Consider the following 18361-nt stretch of genomic DNA (forward strand, 5'->3'; position numbering starts at 1 on the left):
TTAACGGCGACTGATTGGGGAATTAGCACCAACTGTTTATCTCTATGACGGTAGTTGATGAAAACACACACAAATTAGCATTTTCTTTTACCGATTTTTAGGAAATTCAGTCCAAATGTTTACTACATTTGGACGGAAACTTGAGTTTAGGCGAACATTGAGAAACAACATTTGAACTTAAAATGCTGAGAATGCACCACTAACAGCCTGGGAACCAGTGTTCTACAAGCTCATATTTCATTTGTTCTGGCAGATACATCAGGCTACCGCTAACTGTTAGTTAAATCTAAAGATCACGCTTTGTAGAAACCTGATTAAACAATTAACTGTAATTGAGTCACTTCCAGATTGTGGCTCAATGTCAGAGGAATTCATCACTTAATGCACAATGTTCTGTTACCTTTTGTGCTGATGAAACACTAAATCTGCATGTTTGATAGCTTCTTCTCCGAAGCAGTAATAACTAAGGCTATCATGCTAAATGCTATGGGAGTATCATGGCATTTAGAGTCATCTGCTATACCTTGATGGAAAAACATGGTTTCAAAACTGTTAATATAAACCTATTGTTTTGGTAAATTAACCAGCAGATTCCTGCGTTTCTATGATGAAGAAAATTGAGCATATCAGTATTAGAAAATTTTTCCTCAATCCGGAATTTACTTTATTTTATTCACATTGATGCTAAAAAGTTGGTTATATTTGAAATGTTGCAGCTGGTGACCGGGACATTGGAAAGTCAGATGCAATTGTCTAAGTTGGTAATGAACTCTCTTTTTTAATGAACAAATAGAAAAGATAAGATGCTATCCAACCTCAGATCGATTAATTTGGGTTAAGTAAGTGAATGTTTCTAAGGCAGAGCAAGGAGAAGATGAAACACACACACACACACACACACACACACACACACACACACACACGCACACACACCACAGGGGAGGGATGTATGTGAATTATTAAAGTTGCCAATTAGACCAGCTGACATTTAGATCAAAAACACCATGACATTGGCCTTTAGCAAGCTCTATCTTTCTCTCATTCTCTCTCTCACACACAAACACAGACACACACACACACACACACACACACACACACACACACACACACACACACACACACACACACACACACACACACACACACACACACACACACACACACACACACACACACACACACACGTGCGCGCACAAACGCTCATTTCTGCAGCCTCACAAAGGGCACCAAAGGTAGCAGTGCTCCCTAATAAATGAATTACCACCGAGGAAGGGTCAAGCCAAGTGGACAGAGAACAGTGGGGGACACGGGCTGAATGGTCAGTTAGGTTTCAGATTTGACATTTGACATAGGCTAATTGGCAAAAGGAGGAGTGGTCTACTTGCTTGTTTAAACACACTGTAGCTAGCAGTGGTTGAGAACAGCCCAGGCTTGATATGTTCTTTTGATTTGAATTCCTTTTCTGAATATTTTAGCTCACATGAAGTAAAAATATATATACGTGCAAGGAAACGACAAGTGGAACTGGATCTAGAACAGCTGCAGTGAAGAGATATAATCACGTACAACAATGAGCATTTTCAAGAGTCTATTTAAAATGAATATATTAAATGGATTCGAGGTGCTTGTATCGGGTACTGACTGTGTGGTTCCTGGGCTTATTTACTATGTCTAGTTTGGATGGGTTATTATTCGGTTGGATGTAGAAAGAAGGAGAAGAAGTAGATAGATGGAAAAGAAATAATGTGTATATGTATGTGTGCATGTGTGACTATGTGTGTATATGTGCGTGTAGGTAGTTAGACATACTGTACATGTATGTGTATACATACATAAATAAGCGAAGCATCAAATTGTTTTGTATTTAACTAAAGTATATAAATAGAAAAAGGTTTTTTTCTTTTACTTCTTCCTACTCCTCTTTGAACATTATAATTCCTTATTTGAATCATTTACAATAATTTTATTATTTTTTTATTTTATTTTTAACATGTTCAAAATAAACTAAACTGAAACTAGATGCCACTTTTTTTCTCATGTCTGTACGCTAAATATGAAGCTATGCCAGCAGCCAGCAACTTAGCTTAGCCCTAAGACTCTCATTCCAACACATTCTCACTCCAAACAGGACCTCTTGGCGTCACTTTTTGACACTCTGTGTATGCATTTGGCTTAATTTTTTAAACATGCTTAGTCAAGACCTCTTAGTATTGTTTGTATAACATGCAGGGTAAAACCACTTAGGGTTAGGAGTAGATTGTGAGGTTAAAAGATGTAGCCCACGTTTAAGTGACACACACGGGACAGAAACCCAATCTCCTGGGTGAAAGTCCTGTGCTGTGTTAAGCACAGGGGCAATTCTAGGTTTAGACCTTTAGGGGGGCTCAGCCCCCTTTTTTTGACACTATTAACATTATGATGGAACTAAACCTGACACTTAATTCACAGTTAAGTCACAGTAATAACGACTAATTTGACACAATGTTCTAACATTCAGCAATTTTAGTTGCTTACGTTTCAATTCAGGTTCTAATCTGCGCCATGAAATGACCAACTTCTTCTCTGGGGACTACCAACGTTAAACTTCACAACCGCACTCCTGCTCTCCCTCTGACAGATCAGATAGAGACTCAGCCAGAGGCGGGAGTCTGGCACAACCACCTCCGATTGGCCAACACCACGTTTCTGTTAACCCTTTCCTTGACTGGGTTACAGGTGCGTAGCATCGGCGACAGCGACACAGGATATTAAGGGGGCCCTGTGCTTCGGTATCTGACGCTGAGGGCCACGGCTCAAGCATTCGGTATGTGACAAGTTAGTAGTAAGAACGGCTGGCTCATTTAAGTCTCAGCAAGAAAGCGAACAGATGTCAAACAGGATTTTGTGTCTGAATACATGAATACAACCATTATTATGTTATATATATATATATATATATATATATATATATATATATATATATATATATATATATATATATATATATATATTATAGTACTTACCGTGGCGGTGAGTCGGGGTACAGGTTGTTGACCTGTGACAGAGTCTCTCTGTATGAATCAAAGTCTAAACCAGGAGGAAAGTCTTCTAAGCAGGTAGATCTCAGTTCTCCTACTGAACCTCCATAGGAAAAACCATCCAGACCTGCAGAGACAGAGACATTATGCTGAAGCCACATTTAAATGGAGAATTAATCATTTAGTGACATCCAGTAGCAGTGCAATGACTGATATGATGGATGAAATTTTACACATTTCATGTATGTATATTGAAGACAATTCAACAGACAATAAATGTATTAGGTCATTAGTTTTTTTTTTTTTCTGGCAGCATCTATAGTTTAATATTCACTTACTGTCTTAAAATATATAATAATTGAAAATCTACGGAAGATTTTGGAAGCAAATTATGTGGATGAAAATGTGTTGGTGTGTAGGGAATTTCAGACTAACATGACCAAGACAAATGTGTAGGGGTATTATATCAGTTATTTGAAGGCCCCACATAAGAAAGATCCTAAATAATTGGGCCTGAAATGTCTTAACTTAACAGATCCTTCTGCAAATGACTTCAGTTTCTGATGACTCAATTTGTGGTTCATTTATGGACTTCATTAAGTGTGTTACTATATCACCTACGGTCTATGCTCAATGCTCCATCACGGTCAGTTAGTCAGAAAGTCAAAAGTTCAGATGCAGACTGACCGTAGCTAGCTCGGAGGTGTGGGTTTCGGAGTCGACTGTCTTTGCGCAGGCTGCCGACAATAATGGTGATGCAGGAGAGGAAGAGGACCAGACCTATAACAATCCCCGCCACCACCAGCGGAGACACCAGGAGAGACGCCTCCCCTCCCGACTCCCTCTCACTCCGGCAGTCTGGGTACTCCCCATGGCTCTGGTTGGAGCTCACTGCTGGGAGAGAGATGGAGGAGGTCACGGTTAGACGAGGTTAGTTAGTAGGTTAGGCATGAGTGTGTGTTTGTTTGTTTCTGTGTGTGTGAACGTTGATGTTATAAGTCAAAGGTCTAAAGGCATTTTCACATATCTTCTTAAATGTACCTTTTTAAGGTATTTTCATAAAACGGATCCCCATGTGTTTCACATCAAAATGTTCAGAACAAATTCAGCTTTCCGTATATTGACAGCCAAATCTGTCCCAGAGCAATGTGTAAAGAGGTAATTTGGGTTTGGTTCTTGAAATGAGTGTACCAAAGTCTTTAGGTTCATAAAGTAGCGTGAATATATGATTAAAATAGTGGATAAATGTCTGAGATTTAATTTTGTAATATCGCTTTTTGAGTTGGAGTTCTGTAAAACATCGTTTGGCCACGCCGGTGCGTCTTTTGTCCTCAGAGGGTTAAACTCTGTTTCAGTCCACCACCAAATCCTGATGGAAATATCTTTTTTTGAGCTGCTGTAATGCTGGTTACACTTAGCTTTAAGTTAACTATACAACTTGATAGTTGATTAATTAAAGCTAATTTTTGAACAGCTTCCTCTGTGTAACTTGGTTCACTTTAATGTCTGCTTTAACAGTAGCACAACTGAAGCCTGACAACAAACATGATACATCACTTCACTGTCTTGCATCGCATCACGCCGCCAATCTCAATCATGAATACCATAACAGGCCCGGTGCACCATGTTATGTAGTTCCCCATCCAAAATAAGGAATATAATATATACATGTAGTTACCATTAACTGAATGATGGAAATTAACTCAATAAACCAGGGGTGTTAAACATACGGTCCATGGGCCAAAACCGGCCCGGGTCCAATCAGGCCCACTGGATGACGTGCGAAAAAGTGTGAAAATTGCAAAGAAGTAATTAATTCCAATTCCAAATCCACCACTTTAATCTGGAATATTTTATATCGTTATTTTTCTGTAAATTTACTTGACTTTAATCTTCGAAATTCTGAGTTTTTACGCAGAATATTACCCCTCTCTCCCGGGTCTGTAACATTATATTTTTTTCCTACAATGGCCTTAGAATGCTGTTGTAGCAGAAGCAACTTGCGTTTGCCAACATGAAGCTGACAAGAAACTCTGTGGCAGATAAAGTTTCTGATCTCTTTGGAGTGGTTTACTGGTCTGGCCCACTTGAGATCAAATTAAGGGTATGTGGCCCATGAACTAAAATGAGTTTGACACCCCTGAAATAAACATAAAAAAAATAAGAAATATACAAGATAAATCTTAACAGTCTGTTCTGTAGTTAATTTACACACGTTAATCAACACAAATATATTTTGCAAAAAATAATCAATTAATGCCCTGACATTTATGGAGGACATGAAGTGACTTATCCATAGATAAATCAATACAAATCAAACGTATTAATGGGGGTCGCGTTACATAACTGCTGTATTGCCCTGCACAATCCGTACCCCCTCCATCTTCTCTCTGCTTCTTCTCCTCTTTGCATGTCTTCCTTGCTCTCTTTCCCTAAGGACTTATTCCATTTCAGTGTGTGACAGATAATTAGAGCTAGAGTCAACACACACACACACACACACACACACACACACACACACACACACACACACACACACACACACACACACACACACACACACACACACTCTTCATCGTCAGCATTAGATTACAGAACGATCCTGTTCCTCTCCATTTCTGTTTAATGTCTCATCTGTCTGTTTGCTCTGCCTTCCCACCCTCTCCCTGTGTGTCTGTCTACTTCTTTATCCGTCTCACTGCCAATCACTCTGGACCCGTCTGTCTTCATTCACATCACAGCTGAGTTGTTTTCTCATGCTGTTCTTAATGCCCTCTACTGTATATAGGCCTATTGCTTGTGACACAAACCTGATGTTTACTCATAACTATGAAGAGCACAAATCAGAAGGTGCATCATTAACGTGGCAAAAAGTGAATTAGTTGTCACACAGTCTTCCTCAGTCGTGTTTGTCACACCCTTCAGCCATATTCTCACTTCTCCAGCCGCCTCCATGTTCTCCATTCATCTGCCAGATGCCTCTCATTCACCTGCTCACCTGTTTCCACTTTCCCCTCATTCCCCCCCCCTGCAGTATAACCCACCCACTTTCTCTTCCTGCCAAATTGTCAATTATGCTTCTTCTTTTCTGGTGCCTTGCCTTGTGTGTGTTTGTCTGCATTTGAGTCCTTTTGTTGCCATGATTTACTTGCCGTGTCAATCGTAGTTAGATCAGCACTTGTTCTAGAGGGCATGGAGCAAAGACATATTTTTACATTTAATTTGGAGGACTTATTTTGGTTTAAAACATTCACACTGCGGGCTTCACGGACGCCTGCAGTGTGAACAGAGTTGTACACTTATATCCTCAAAGTGCAGAGAAGCTACAGCATTCCTTCATTTACTGCATGTATGTATCATGTTGTTTTCCTGAAATGTGCAATGCATCCACTGCATTCAAGTATTGTCTCAATGAATTTGCAGTCACAACAAGTTCATAGTTTTTACTATGAACAGACAGGGTTCTTGGTGCTGCATTACAGCAAAACAAAAAATATATGGAGGTACAATATGCAAAATCTGCCTTTGTTTTTCATTAATGTACTTTATGTAACACAGTTGAACTAATTAATGTATGTATTTATCTGTCTTAATAACTAAGACACTATAGATCCAGTTTGGCCATAATTTCCTTGGAGAATGCAAATGTCTTTATTGTCATTGAATAAAACAACAAGATAGTGAAGCATCTACCTGAGCCGCGTAGTGCAAAACATAATAAGAGATGAAATGAATAAAAATAGTTGCTAAGAATAAATATTGAAAAGATAGCTAATCAGCACGTTTAAAAAGATGGTTAGCATTTACACAATGAAATGGAATGCTAAAACAAATCAAGAAATTGTGTCTCTAAATTCCAGCATGTTTTTAAATACACCAACGTAACTACGGGGGGTGCAGCAACAGTGCGCCAAAACCTGTCATTTTTGCCGCTGACTGACCCGAAGGGAGACTGTGTCCTTTAAGTTGGAAGACATGTTTTTTGCTGTCTCTCTTTTTGTCTATCACTGCTCTGAATATAAAGCAGGAAACAATCAAATCATACCCAATATCATTTTCATTTCAGTCTTTTAGTGCTTCTTTATTGCTCATTTCTCGTCTCTTTCCCCCCGTGAACGTCTGCGTCTGTAATTCTGTTGTTTACAGTAATATGCTTTCACACAGATTCCCGAGAAGAGGAAAATGTTCTCTCGACCCAAACTCGCTCTCTTTCTCACTCTCCTAACATGATTTGTCTTCATTTTGCTTCTCATGTCTTCCTGATAAACTCCACACATTTTTTTCCGGTCCTCTCCAGAGAGAAATCAGAAGGAAATCTATAATTCATTCAAATTCATATAAACCTCGCTCCCTTTGTAACACTAAGACACACACACACACACACACACACACACACACACACACACACACACACACACACACACACACACACACATACACACGCAACAGACAGACTCATAATAATCTTGGTAGCTTTGCTCATCATGCTAGCGGTTCTAGGGATGGCGATGTCAGTCAGTCCACCACATCGGTCGAGACTATCAGATGGATCCCGAAATGTTGTACAGTCATTCATGTTCCCCAGAGGATGAATTCCATTGACTTTGAGGGACCTCTGACTTTTCTTCTAGCGCCACCGTGAGGCTCACATTTGTCGTTTTTAAATAAAGTATTTTGGAAACCGCAAACTGCTATAAGGAGATAGCCGCCAGTCACAATGCAAGCATGATTTAACCTTACTGCTACTTTCTACTTTCTTACTGCCACGGCTACTCACTTCTTGTTAGTGTGGCTGTATGAACTCACTGTCCTGTAAGGCCACCGGACAAAACTGGCCAGCAAATATCTTTTGTTCCCTCCACTTCAGTGTGATTTAAGACAGAGGAGGAGAGATACAAAGAGTGGAGTGATGGTAGAGAGAGGAGTCGGCCACACAATGATTTGGAGATAGATATAGAGAGAGGGAGAGAAATGGTGATAGTGTTATATTTCAAAACCCTGAGGGAACAGGACCCAGCTGCAGAGAGAAAGCAGAGAAAGAGGAGAGACATTTTGTGTGAGTGTGTGTGTGTGTGTGTGTGTGTGTGTGTGTGTGTGTGTGTGTGTGTGTGCTTATACATGTGTACAACTCAGCAGGCGCTGGTGCAACAGATGTCCGGCACACACATCTCACACACAAACAAACACACACATACAGTAACGGCGTTAACATCTACACAGCAGACAGCTGAGTTGGTAACATTAAAGGACCCCTCCCTGTGTGAACCTGTCAGGTTACCATGGCGATGATAAAGTGCTGAGTCGTGCACATGTGTCCCGGTGCCAGCAGTTTCCAACAACACCCTGAACACGCCCTGGTAATGCCCCTTATCTGACAGACACACACACAGCTGAGAGAGGATGGGATGAAAAGAGGTTTCATTTCTTTCTACAGGACTTGTAGGTCTTGTATAAACCTTAAATCCAATTAATTTGTCTGTTTATCGCAGACACATTTTCTTTAAATGAATACTTTAGGTTGAAAGATTTGTCTCTTCATCCTGTTCTCTCTTCTTTCTTTCTCTGTGTCTCTCTCTCTCTTATGTTGAGAGTTCATGGCTGCTCTCCTTCCATACAAGAATCACACAAAGGACAAGTACTGTTTAATCCCATCGTAGCCCAGCCCTAAAGACTAGCTGGAGGCCTGTGTGTGTGTGTGTGTGTGTGTGTGTGTGTGTGTGTGTGTGTGTGCTGGTGACTGTGGGTAGTATGAGTCTCTGAGCGTATCAACCCTACATGCCTCATGAAATAAATCAGTGTAAATAAACAGCGAGAAGCATTTTAACAAGAAACCTATAAATCTTAAGACATCCAACATAAATCTTTTGTGGACTATAGTGTAGCACGTCGTCAACGTAGTAATTATGTAACGAAGGTAAACAAGGTGATTGACAGAACGGCACCTAGAGTATAAAGCTGGAGGGGCGATGGAAATCATTGACATGCAGTACGGCCTGTGGCATTACATTCATGATCCTCAATGGATTTTTTGGTTTATTGCTTGCCACCATCTTGGTGAGTGTATTTGCTGAGATGCAAGATCGTTACCCAAAATCACACATTGAGAAGCTACTGGAAATGAACTATTTCTAAAAGGAAGTTGTGAATTTACTTCAACAAAGACATTTTTTGAAGCCAGCATTTAGCAGGTAATCGTGATACTGCATCCCGAGGCCTTTCTACATTGGCTTCTACTTGTTAGTGATTCAGTGTCTTTGCTCAAAAGTACTTCAACTCAGGGCGTGTGCTTGCAGGTCTTCTGTATGAGAAACACACAGTGACCTATACACCATTTGGCTACAGCTGTTTGTAGGGGAGTATATGGTATATGTTCATATATAATGAAACAGCAAGAGCGGTAACTCACTTTGACAGCTTGTCACTAATGCTTAAAGTTCAACACGCACCCAACTCCTACACTGTATACTCAAGTGTGCCACAAAAAGCCAGTTCATAATCCCAATGTTGACACCAGTGCAGTGCGTCACAGTAAACGTTTAGCAAGAATCAACTGTTTTACCAGACAGCACTGCGTTTTTTGCCAGAACCTCTGTGTCAGAACTCCTGTTGTGTCAACTCAAAGTAACTGAAGTAGACTGCAGTAGAAGCATGCAAAGGACATTTAAGAAACATTTGTCCAACAAGAAATGTAATCGCATTGTCTCACTAAATGGCTCCTGGAGCTCGACACATAGATTAGAGTCTAATGGTTAGGTGGATTTCTCTTCAGCTTGAAGTCAATATGAAGCTTAAAGAATGATTTCTGAGGGTCATCAGGAGTAAAGGGATGTAAATACAATGTAAATATAAATATGTAGTGTATCTTGTTAAGGAATTACTCTTTATGGTATGTTTTGTCATTAAAAGTTGCATCTGGTAGTCGTCCAGCAATAATAAATCAATAGAGACAGACGAACGGGGGAAGTGTGTGTGTGTGGGTGTGTGTGTGTGGGTGTGTGTGTGTGTGTGTTTGTGTGGGTGTGTGTGTATGTGTGTGTGTGTCCATTCAGATTGGAGAGTCACTAGCAGTCATTTATTTTTGGGTGTCATAAGCTATAAAGGTTAAGAGCCTGTGATATTGACTGCTGCTGCGTACGCTGCTACACTTTGGACATTAGCTGCATACATTATACAGAAGCATCAAGCAACCACTCAGATTCAGTCTGACAGCTTGTCATTCTGAGTTACAACCACCTTCTCTTCGATATGAAACATACCATAGCACTGGCTGACTTGTACAACCACGGACATCGAGGCAGAAAAAGTTCTTCCGGGCAGGACGCTCAATAAGGGACGACAACAAAGTCAACTTAAGCAACAGCGGCATCAACGTTAATTTTTAGCGAGGGATAAAAATGAACTAACAGGGTTTCCACGGGGTCTTAAAAAGTCTAACAAAAAGTCAACCATAATTTCAAAATCAAAATTTTAAGCCTTAAAAACTCTTAAAATTTGTGTTCTAGGTCTAAAATAATTTTATACAGGTCTTAATTTTCCTACGTCCATGTAACGCTACCTCTAATGCTCATTGAAATGTTCCCGCAGAGCTTTAGAATGTTATTTCTTTTTTATTCTTTGGTGTTGTAGTTCTTTCTGTCACTATAGTACAAATATAATTTGCTGTATTACGACTACAAATGAGACCAACATGCAATGTACTGTACTGTATATTGCAGCCAATCTAGACACCAGTCCTATAATGCCAATGAGGAAATCGGGGAACTGTTTCAGATAATGTTTCCAGACTCTGACATCTTACTTTGTTTTTGATGTCGTGATACAGGTCCTAAATTTCATTCATAATGGTCTTAAAAAGGTCTTAGATTTGACTTGGTCAAACCTGTAGAAACCCTGAATAACGAGTCTTTAAGGACCATAACACTGTTTTCTAAATTTTAGTCTGTTTATCACCAATTATGTACAATTCTATCAGTTTATGTTTTTAAATGCATCAATTTCTTTTAACTTCAGTATTGTATAAAAATCACTGTACATACTTGGGGTAATTTTGATAAGAAGAACAATGAAAGTGTACCCTGGGTTTTATTTTTTGGCGAATTATGACCGCATGGTGATGAGCCATGATTGATCCATGAAAAACACAATGGCGCTTACATTTGCATGCAGCACAGTGACAATGCGCCAACATAGAAACAGGCAGGAACGTCTTGAAAAACTATTGTCATTAACCCACCCAACTATCAACTATCTGTCCATCCCCGTCCTCTATCCGTCTTCCCCCCTCTACCAGTTTTAAATTTTTCCTTTTAACCCTTCATCCTTCCATCTCTGCATTCCTTTGTGCTGTGCTTCAGTAGTCACGGACCATTCAGAGCAACCCAACAAACCACTACAGACTTTCCTCTTTTGATAGTTGACAGCTGGACTGCAAGCCTCACACACACACGCACGCAAACACACACACACACACACACACACACACACACACACACACACACACACACACACACACACACACACACACACACACACACGCATCCCTCCTGAGACTTCAGCTTCTTCTTCAGGGTCAGGACACTCTTCAGGCTCTGTTTGTACACCGGCCTAGTCATTAAGAATGATCTGCATAGTAGAAATGAAAACAATAAACTGTTATGTTGCTATTATGTGTAAAAAAATGCAAACTAAATTAGAATATTGACTGTAGAACCAAAAACATTGGCTTCATTGTACAACACATTTACATTGCAATTCATGCCAGCTTTGGTTTATATTTACATATTAGGCTGTTTTAATTTGATCTTTATTAGGATAAAATGTCTAAACCATACCTTCAAACTACAACTAATTGTCTTTTGGGGACTGCCTCATGGACCTATTGTCCATTAAGCAGTGAGTAAGTAATTTGTATATTATTTTGTAATTATTGCCAACATTAAGGTCACCTTTGATATTTAGCTTTTTGTTTATTTATTACCCAACTGTAATGTACAGTAACACACTGTGGATCCTGATTTTACAGAAAGTACAAACTGTAACCTTCACCCACAATCATGCTATAAAAACACTGTATGCAAACAGTGTAAAATGGTGCAAAACAAATATTTATACAAAAAGATAAGAAGTAGCTCATTTAATTTCTCTGTTTGTTAAAGAAAGATGTTTAAAGTGGACCAAATCCAATTCTAAAACACTAATTAGCTGATGGAAAACATTCATCAGATTTGACACTAAAGGCTAATCAAGCCGGTTGCGCATAACAATCCGTATCAATGCAGGCCAGGGATGCTCATTAGGATGCATTAACATCATTGCAAATGTCTGACCACACAGCTGGATTTCTAAGCCAATCAGCCAATGTGATATTGAAAACATCTCCGCCACAGCATGCAGTCATGTCTCAAAATGTTACAATGCATTCATTCCTGAAAAAAAGGAAAACTGATGTGTTTTTTAAAGACAAGATGTCTTGCACCCAATAGTTCAATATTTCATTTCTAGACTCTTTATCTTGTGGTGGACTCTGAGGGCCCTGAGCAATGTTACTGCAACAAAACTATTCTTCTTAAAAGATATGTGGTGACTTTGAAAATGGGGTTTTTATAAAAGAGACATTTGACTATGCTATGGGCACACATTAGATTCTTACTGGTGCATCACTTTTATATTAACCTCTCAGTATGATTTAAATATGTGATAATATGTTTAATTATTGCTCTGAAACCAGGCTATGCAAAGGTGCCACAATACATTTAAAGGAGCTGAATCATTACCTTTCTTTACCATAACACATAAGATCAGCATCTTTTTATTTGTTTCTCTCTTCTTGGCACCTGACAGTTGGTGTCCTCTCAACATCTTACCATTCGATTTCTGTACATTTCGTTGTCCTCAGGACTGTCTACTCGCACAAAATATGAAATAATGATGATAGAGGGATTTCTTACTGCATGGTGTATGTCTGAAGTTTCTTGAGAGTGATTTTGTATGAATATGTTTGATTCAAGGCCCAGGCTCAGTGGCTGGTTGGCCTGTAGGACTGGTTGGCTGGTTTGTTTTGTCTGTCATGAGGCCAAGAACTTTTGTATACCACACATTGTTTGTTTGCTAATCGCAATAAGCTGGACAGAAGGCCATGAATCAAAAAACTGCTGTGAGGAGCGGATTTATCTCTGCATTCAAGTATGGAAAGTTGGCAGTGAATGTCTTTACATGCGCCAAATGTTCTTCATTGTTTGGTAGACTTGAGATGATTTAATGTGTGCACTACTGCAGCACTGTATAAGGACACTGTTGGTTTTCTGGAGAAAAAAAAACCTCAGACTGCAACTGAACTCGGCCTAAGCTGGATTTGCATCAGCCAACACAGGCACTAATTAACCTCTCAGCTGTTTTTTTTTTTATTGTCCCATTACAATATCATACTTAGACATTACAACTAAAATAATAAGTGGTAGTTTAGATTAATAATTGGTGGTTGTAAGAGATGATGTGAGCCTCCAGGACGTTTGTTTCTTCAGTTTTTTTCTAAACTTTTAAAAATAAATGTTTATGTCTTTTTTGGGTCTGGTCCTTTACTATTTTGTAAGTTGCTCTGAGTAATACCATCTGCTAAATGTTTAAGTTGTCTATAATGATCAAAAGATGGCTCAATAAGAACAAACAATTCAATCCATGAATGTTCTTCCGGTTATGAGTGTGTTGATGAGAATAAACTCCTCAATATGTGTTTTTTAAAGTGTGTGTGTTCAGCAGCAGCATCCTCCAGTATCTGAACCCCTCAGGATGCCAGAGATATTCCACTGCCTGCAGAAACAATGTTGTCCCTCCTTTTTTGACACATGAGCTGTTCTAACACTAAAAATATCCCTTTCAGAAAGTCTCTTGTAAAACCATGACTGTTTCTATTGAATATGCAGGGATACGGAGGAAAGCACTACTGCACACTCATGGTTTGAAAAATAGAGTTTTCCTAAATACCACCATTTTGCAAAGTTGTACTAATTATAACATTAGCTAAAATGTTTTACACCAAGGCTTGGATTTTAGAAGGTTTTCAAGTGAAAGATCCAAGGCATCTATATTTGCAGCAGATGTAGTTGTGGCTGTGACATAAAGTGACAGATGCTATCTCCTCACTTGTGCTAGAAAAGCAACAACCTTCCTACAGCCTGGTCAAAGGACAACAGGGGGCTGAAAGAGGACATGACTCTCTGTCACACGCACATCCTCCCGTCTCTCTCTTCCTCTGTCTTTCACTGATGTCTTGCTGTTCCCCTTCCTTTACTCTCTCTGATCCTTCCTGTTGTTGTATTGAACCGATGCCAGGAGGGCTTTCATGTTTGGAGGAGGGAGGATATTGCCCATTAAACCTTCATGTCGCATTACCACTGGAGCAGGGAAACTAGGAGGAGAAAAAGACAAGGACCTAAACACACAGTAAAAACCCTCACACCAATGTTAAATATTCTCCTCCGCTTTTAGGAGTAAGCCAGGCTGAAAATCATTGTTTAACCACACCCAACAGTAATGTCTCCGGGTCCTGGAGTACACCTCTACTCGTCATGAGAAGACCGGTTCTTTTACGTAACCCCGTTTGTGTCGTTCCCCCGCCGCTAGTGAACTGAGTCATGAACGACTCTTTGGGCTCACCTACTGTTACAAATGCGCTAAACTAACCGGGCTCGTTAAAACCACCAAGACCACTGCTACTAAAGGTTAGCCTAGCCGGTAGTCTGCCTAGTCCACACAGCATTGCGGGATGGGAGAAAAACGTGCTCAGATTTATTGCCATTTCTTTAAACCAATCATAATCGTCTTGGGCGGTGCTAAGCGCCAGACAGAGCCACGGTGCCGCTGCAAAAATAGCCTCGGGAAGGAACTTGTTTACGTGTGTACGTTTAAAAGTTGTTTTAGTCGTGCAACAGAAAACACAGATTGGACAGATAGTCTAGCTAGATGTCTGGATTTACCCTGCAGAGATCTGAGGAGCAGTTAACCATGGTCCTCATGAATCCACCGGAGTTTAAAATTCCAACACAAAAAAAGCAGAAGGTAATGGACATCGGGCCAAAAGAATGACATCCGGTGGAGGGAAAAACCCTCTGCCTCCTTTTTTCTTTACCCAACCTGGGTGAGTGCAACGCTTTCCTACTTCTGGAGGGGTTTGTGTGGTGTCACTGACTCACCTCCGACTCTGCATAGTTTAGCTACGGGAGACGACAACTGCCTCTGGGACCGCTCCGTTGCGTAATTGGCTCCGTTCTGTCGGCGTCCTTGCTGGGCCAGCCCCGCTCCTCCTTAGTTGATATTTAAAAGGTGTATACACAAAGGTTTGCAGTGGGGGAAACAAGAAGTCTTTCGGTCCTTTGTTCGTTTGTTTTGTCCGGTGTTCTTCAGCTAGAGACATCAGCTCTCAGCCCCGTAGCCTTTGCGTATAGCTGAGCTGACAACAGTGCCCTCTGTCACCAGTGAGTAGAGCTCCACTGTCTAAAGGCTACAGATTCAGTCAGTGACAATGGTGGTTCAGTCAGGTCACTTTGCAAGTTCGATGATTTGTCACAGCATGTGAGCAAGTAGGAATTAAACGAGTCCCATTTTAACCTCTCCTGTAGGTGCTTAATATTGTGCAAGCATTGTATCTCTCTCCATATTTGTCCTGTCATGTTTGAATACATATCAAACTGTACATGCATTTACATGCCTGAATGACAATAAGCCATTACTTTAATAGATAGATTAAGCCAGCTATTCCATGTATGAAAATGGCTCTATAGGCTGCTCTGTAATTCCTGCCTTTAACATCTACTTAATATGTGATTGATTTTAGGGCGTAATTAAATAGCAGTGCAAGAAGACAGTATTCATTTGAAGTGAATGGACTAAGTCACCCCCCCCTGTGTGTAGTCTATCATTTACTGTGGACTGGCCTGCAGGGCTGGTTGTGGCTATATAGTGTATGTGGCCAGCAACATCACAGTGGAGTCAGAGCAACAATAATATTGCAAAGCATAAAATAAAATCGGGGGCCTTTAGCAAGGTAAACCATAAGACATATTTAGAAGACCTTGTAATTGGTTGTTTCTGCGAGGCCTGTGGAAGCTTTGCACATGCTGGTTCCCTCAACCTCAGGCTTGATGCTCTTTCAAGGTTGACAACTCATCAAGATGAGTGACAGGTGCAGTGGTATGAACCGAGTGACAATGGAGAGGGCGAGACGAGCCACACACTTTGCTGACTCCCGGCATAAAAGTTGCATACAGTATATTTAAATCATAGGTTATATTTAATGTGTTGACAGACAGTAATTACATACAAAATGTGTAAATGTGAGCAAAGCACGACATCTTACATACAACAACTACAAATGGAGCTCACTGTACATTTTTTCTTTTCTCTTTCGGTTTTAAAGATTACATTCATGATCATAGTCACCAAGTATTCTGCTGTTGGATATTCAGGAACTGCTCTATTTTATTTCTAGAGGGAGTAGGTTATACTGTACTGACAATATATAATGTATTTTATCCAGGGGCAGAGGACCCCCCTGAAATCTGAGTGCCCCCCTTGGTACCCCCCTGGTGATCGGTTGTTGGCTTATTAGCATCATGAATTAATTTCTACGCAGGTCTTCCCAGTACAAGCCCAGGGCCCCAGTATGATGTGACTTAACATTTCTTGTTGGCAAGTCAATCACACAACAAGAAAGAACCGCAATATGCAAAATGTGCACAAAGAGACGAAAAGCTACCACAAAAACAGACAAAATGACGAGAGATGCCATGTGACCAAATTGAGAGACAAAGAGATGCCGAATGACTATAAAGAGACAAAAAAGACCACAAAATCTGGCTGCCTATGTAGGAGGGGTAAGGGGAATTTTACATGTCTGTGTCTAGGGGACCATTTTCTCATAGTCCATCCATGGCTGTAGGCTATATAGCCTAGAGAGTTACAAATAGCAGGTATTTACTGATATTCATAATAGAATACTTAAAGTTGTTGCCCCAGATTTGAACTGCACACTTGTAGGTGTAAATAAACAGTTCTCACAATACGATATTCAATGTCCTCCACTAAGCTGCCAGGATCCTCAGACAGCAAAACCTCAAAGTATACTGGCCTCCATCCACAATGTAGTGATCAACATTATCAGCTAGCTGTGATGTCCCGAGTGGTTAAGGCATTGGATTCGATCCAGATATTAAACACATCTCACCGACATTTGAAAATTACACTGTACTTGTGTCACACTGTGCAAAGAAAAGGTGAAAAGAGATAGGGTGGTATTTAGGACATCATTGGGCGACTGTGGCTCAGGGGGTAGAGCGGTCGTCTACCAATCAGAAACACATTTATGGTGTCCGAGGCCATGCTGAGGCCACCATAAATGTGTTTGAATGGCATTGGAGTGGCCGTTAAGACTAGAAAAGAATACCACTGCAATGTGGATTGCATGTATGTAGCAGTCAATATTGCAGTGGTATTCTAGGTACAAAGGTGCATACATTCCTAATGTGACACACACACACACACACACTAACTCACCCACACATATTATTAAATTGGGATGTGTGTTTAGATGAGTTAGTATGTGGGTCACAAAACATCACTGTGTGTATGAATATGGGTCAGAATACATCATACATCCCCTCAATCTCTCTCTCTCTCCCATGTGGGATAGATGGCAGAGAGACAGATTATCACACCCTGCTGGCCCACATTCCTGCCTTCCTCTCATTTAATCATCCACCCCTTTCCTCACTCGTTCAGCTCCCACCCTCCCTTGTTGTTATTGTTGTGGTTGCTTATTCGGATTGTTTATCTCCATAAACAACCGCTGACTCTCTAATTCTGATGACGTCAATGCTCATGAATTGAAGAGGAATGAGGCTTCAGTCTCAAATTTGAGTAATGGGATTCTGCTGTATGTGGGAAACAGCCCAGTATCACAGATCACAAATTTGCCTCAAGGGGCTTTACAATCTGTTCAGCATATGAAAACTCCCCACAAACAACCTTTGTATGTATGTATATATTTATGCCTGGAATTTATATGTATATATATCTTTTTTTTATTAATAGCCTCTTAGATGTGCTAGTTACTTTGTTATTGTATTGTAATACAGTGGGGTAAAAAAGTATTTAGTCAGCCACCAACTGTGCAAGTTCTCCCACTTAAAAAGATGAGAGAGGCATGTAATTTTCATCATAGGTACACTTCAACTATGAGAGACAAAATGAGGAAAAAAAATCACATTGTAGGATTTTTAATGAATTTATTTGCAAATGCCTCTGGAAAATAAGTATTTGGTCACCTACAAACAAACAAGATTTCTGGCTCT

The 18361-nt window shown here is 40.2% G+C and overlaps 1 protein-coding gene across 1 annotated transcript in view; it reads right to left on the reverse strand.

Annotated features, from left to right (window-relative positions):
• The window catches only part of bean1 (brain expressed, associated with NEDD4, 1), a 50488-nt gene that overhangs the window by 11634 nt on the left and 20493 nt on the right, over positions 1 to 18361 (reverse strand). Inside the window, exons 3-4 of the mRNA XM_078273581.1 lie at positions 3705 to 3908; positions 3003 to 3144 (exon numbers count right to left, since the gene is read on the reverse strand). Of these exons, the coding sequence (XP_078129707.1) occupies positions 3003 to 3144; positions 3705 to 3908 (346 nt within the window). The remainder of the gene's footprint in view (positions 1 to 3002; positions 3145 to 3704; positions 3909 to 18361) is intronic.

Source organism: Sander vitreus, chromosome 17 (assembly GCF_031162955.1).
Source record: "Sander vitreus isolate 19-12246 chromosome 17, sanVit1, whole genome shotgun sequence".
NCBI classification, from domain to species: Eukaryota; Metazoa; Chordata; class Actinopteri; order Perciformes; family Percidae; genus Sander; species Sander vitreus.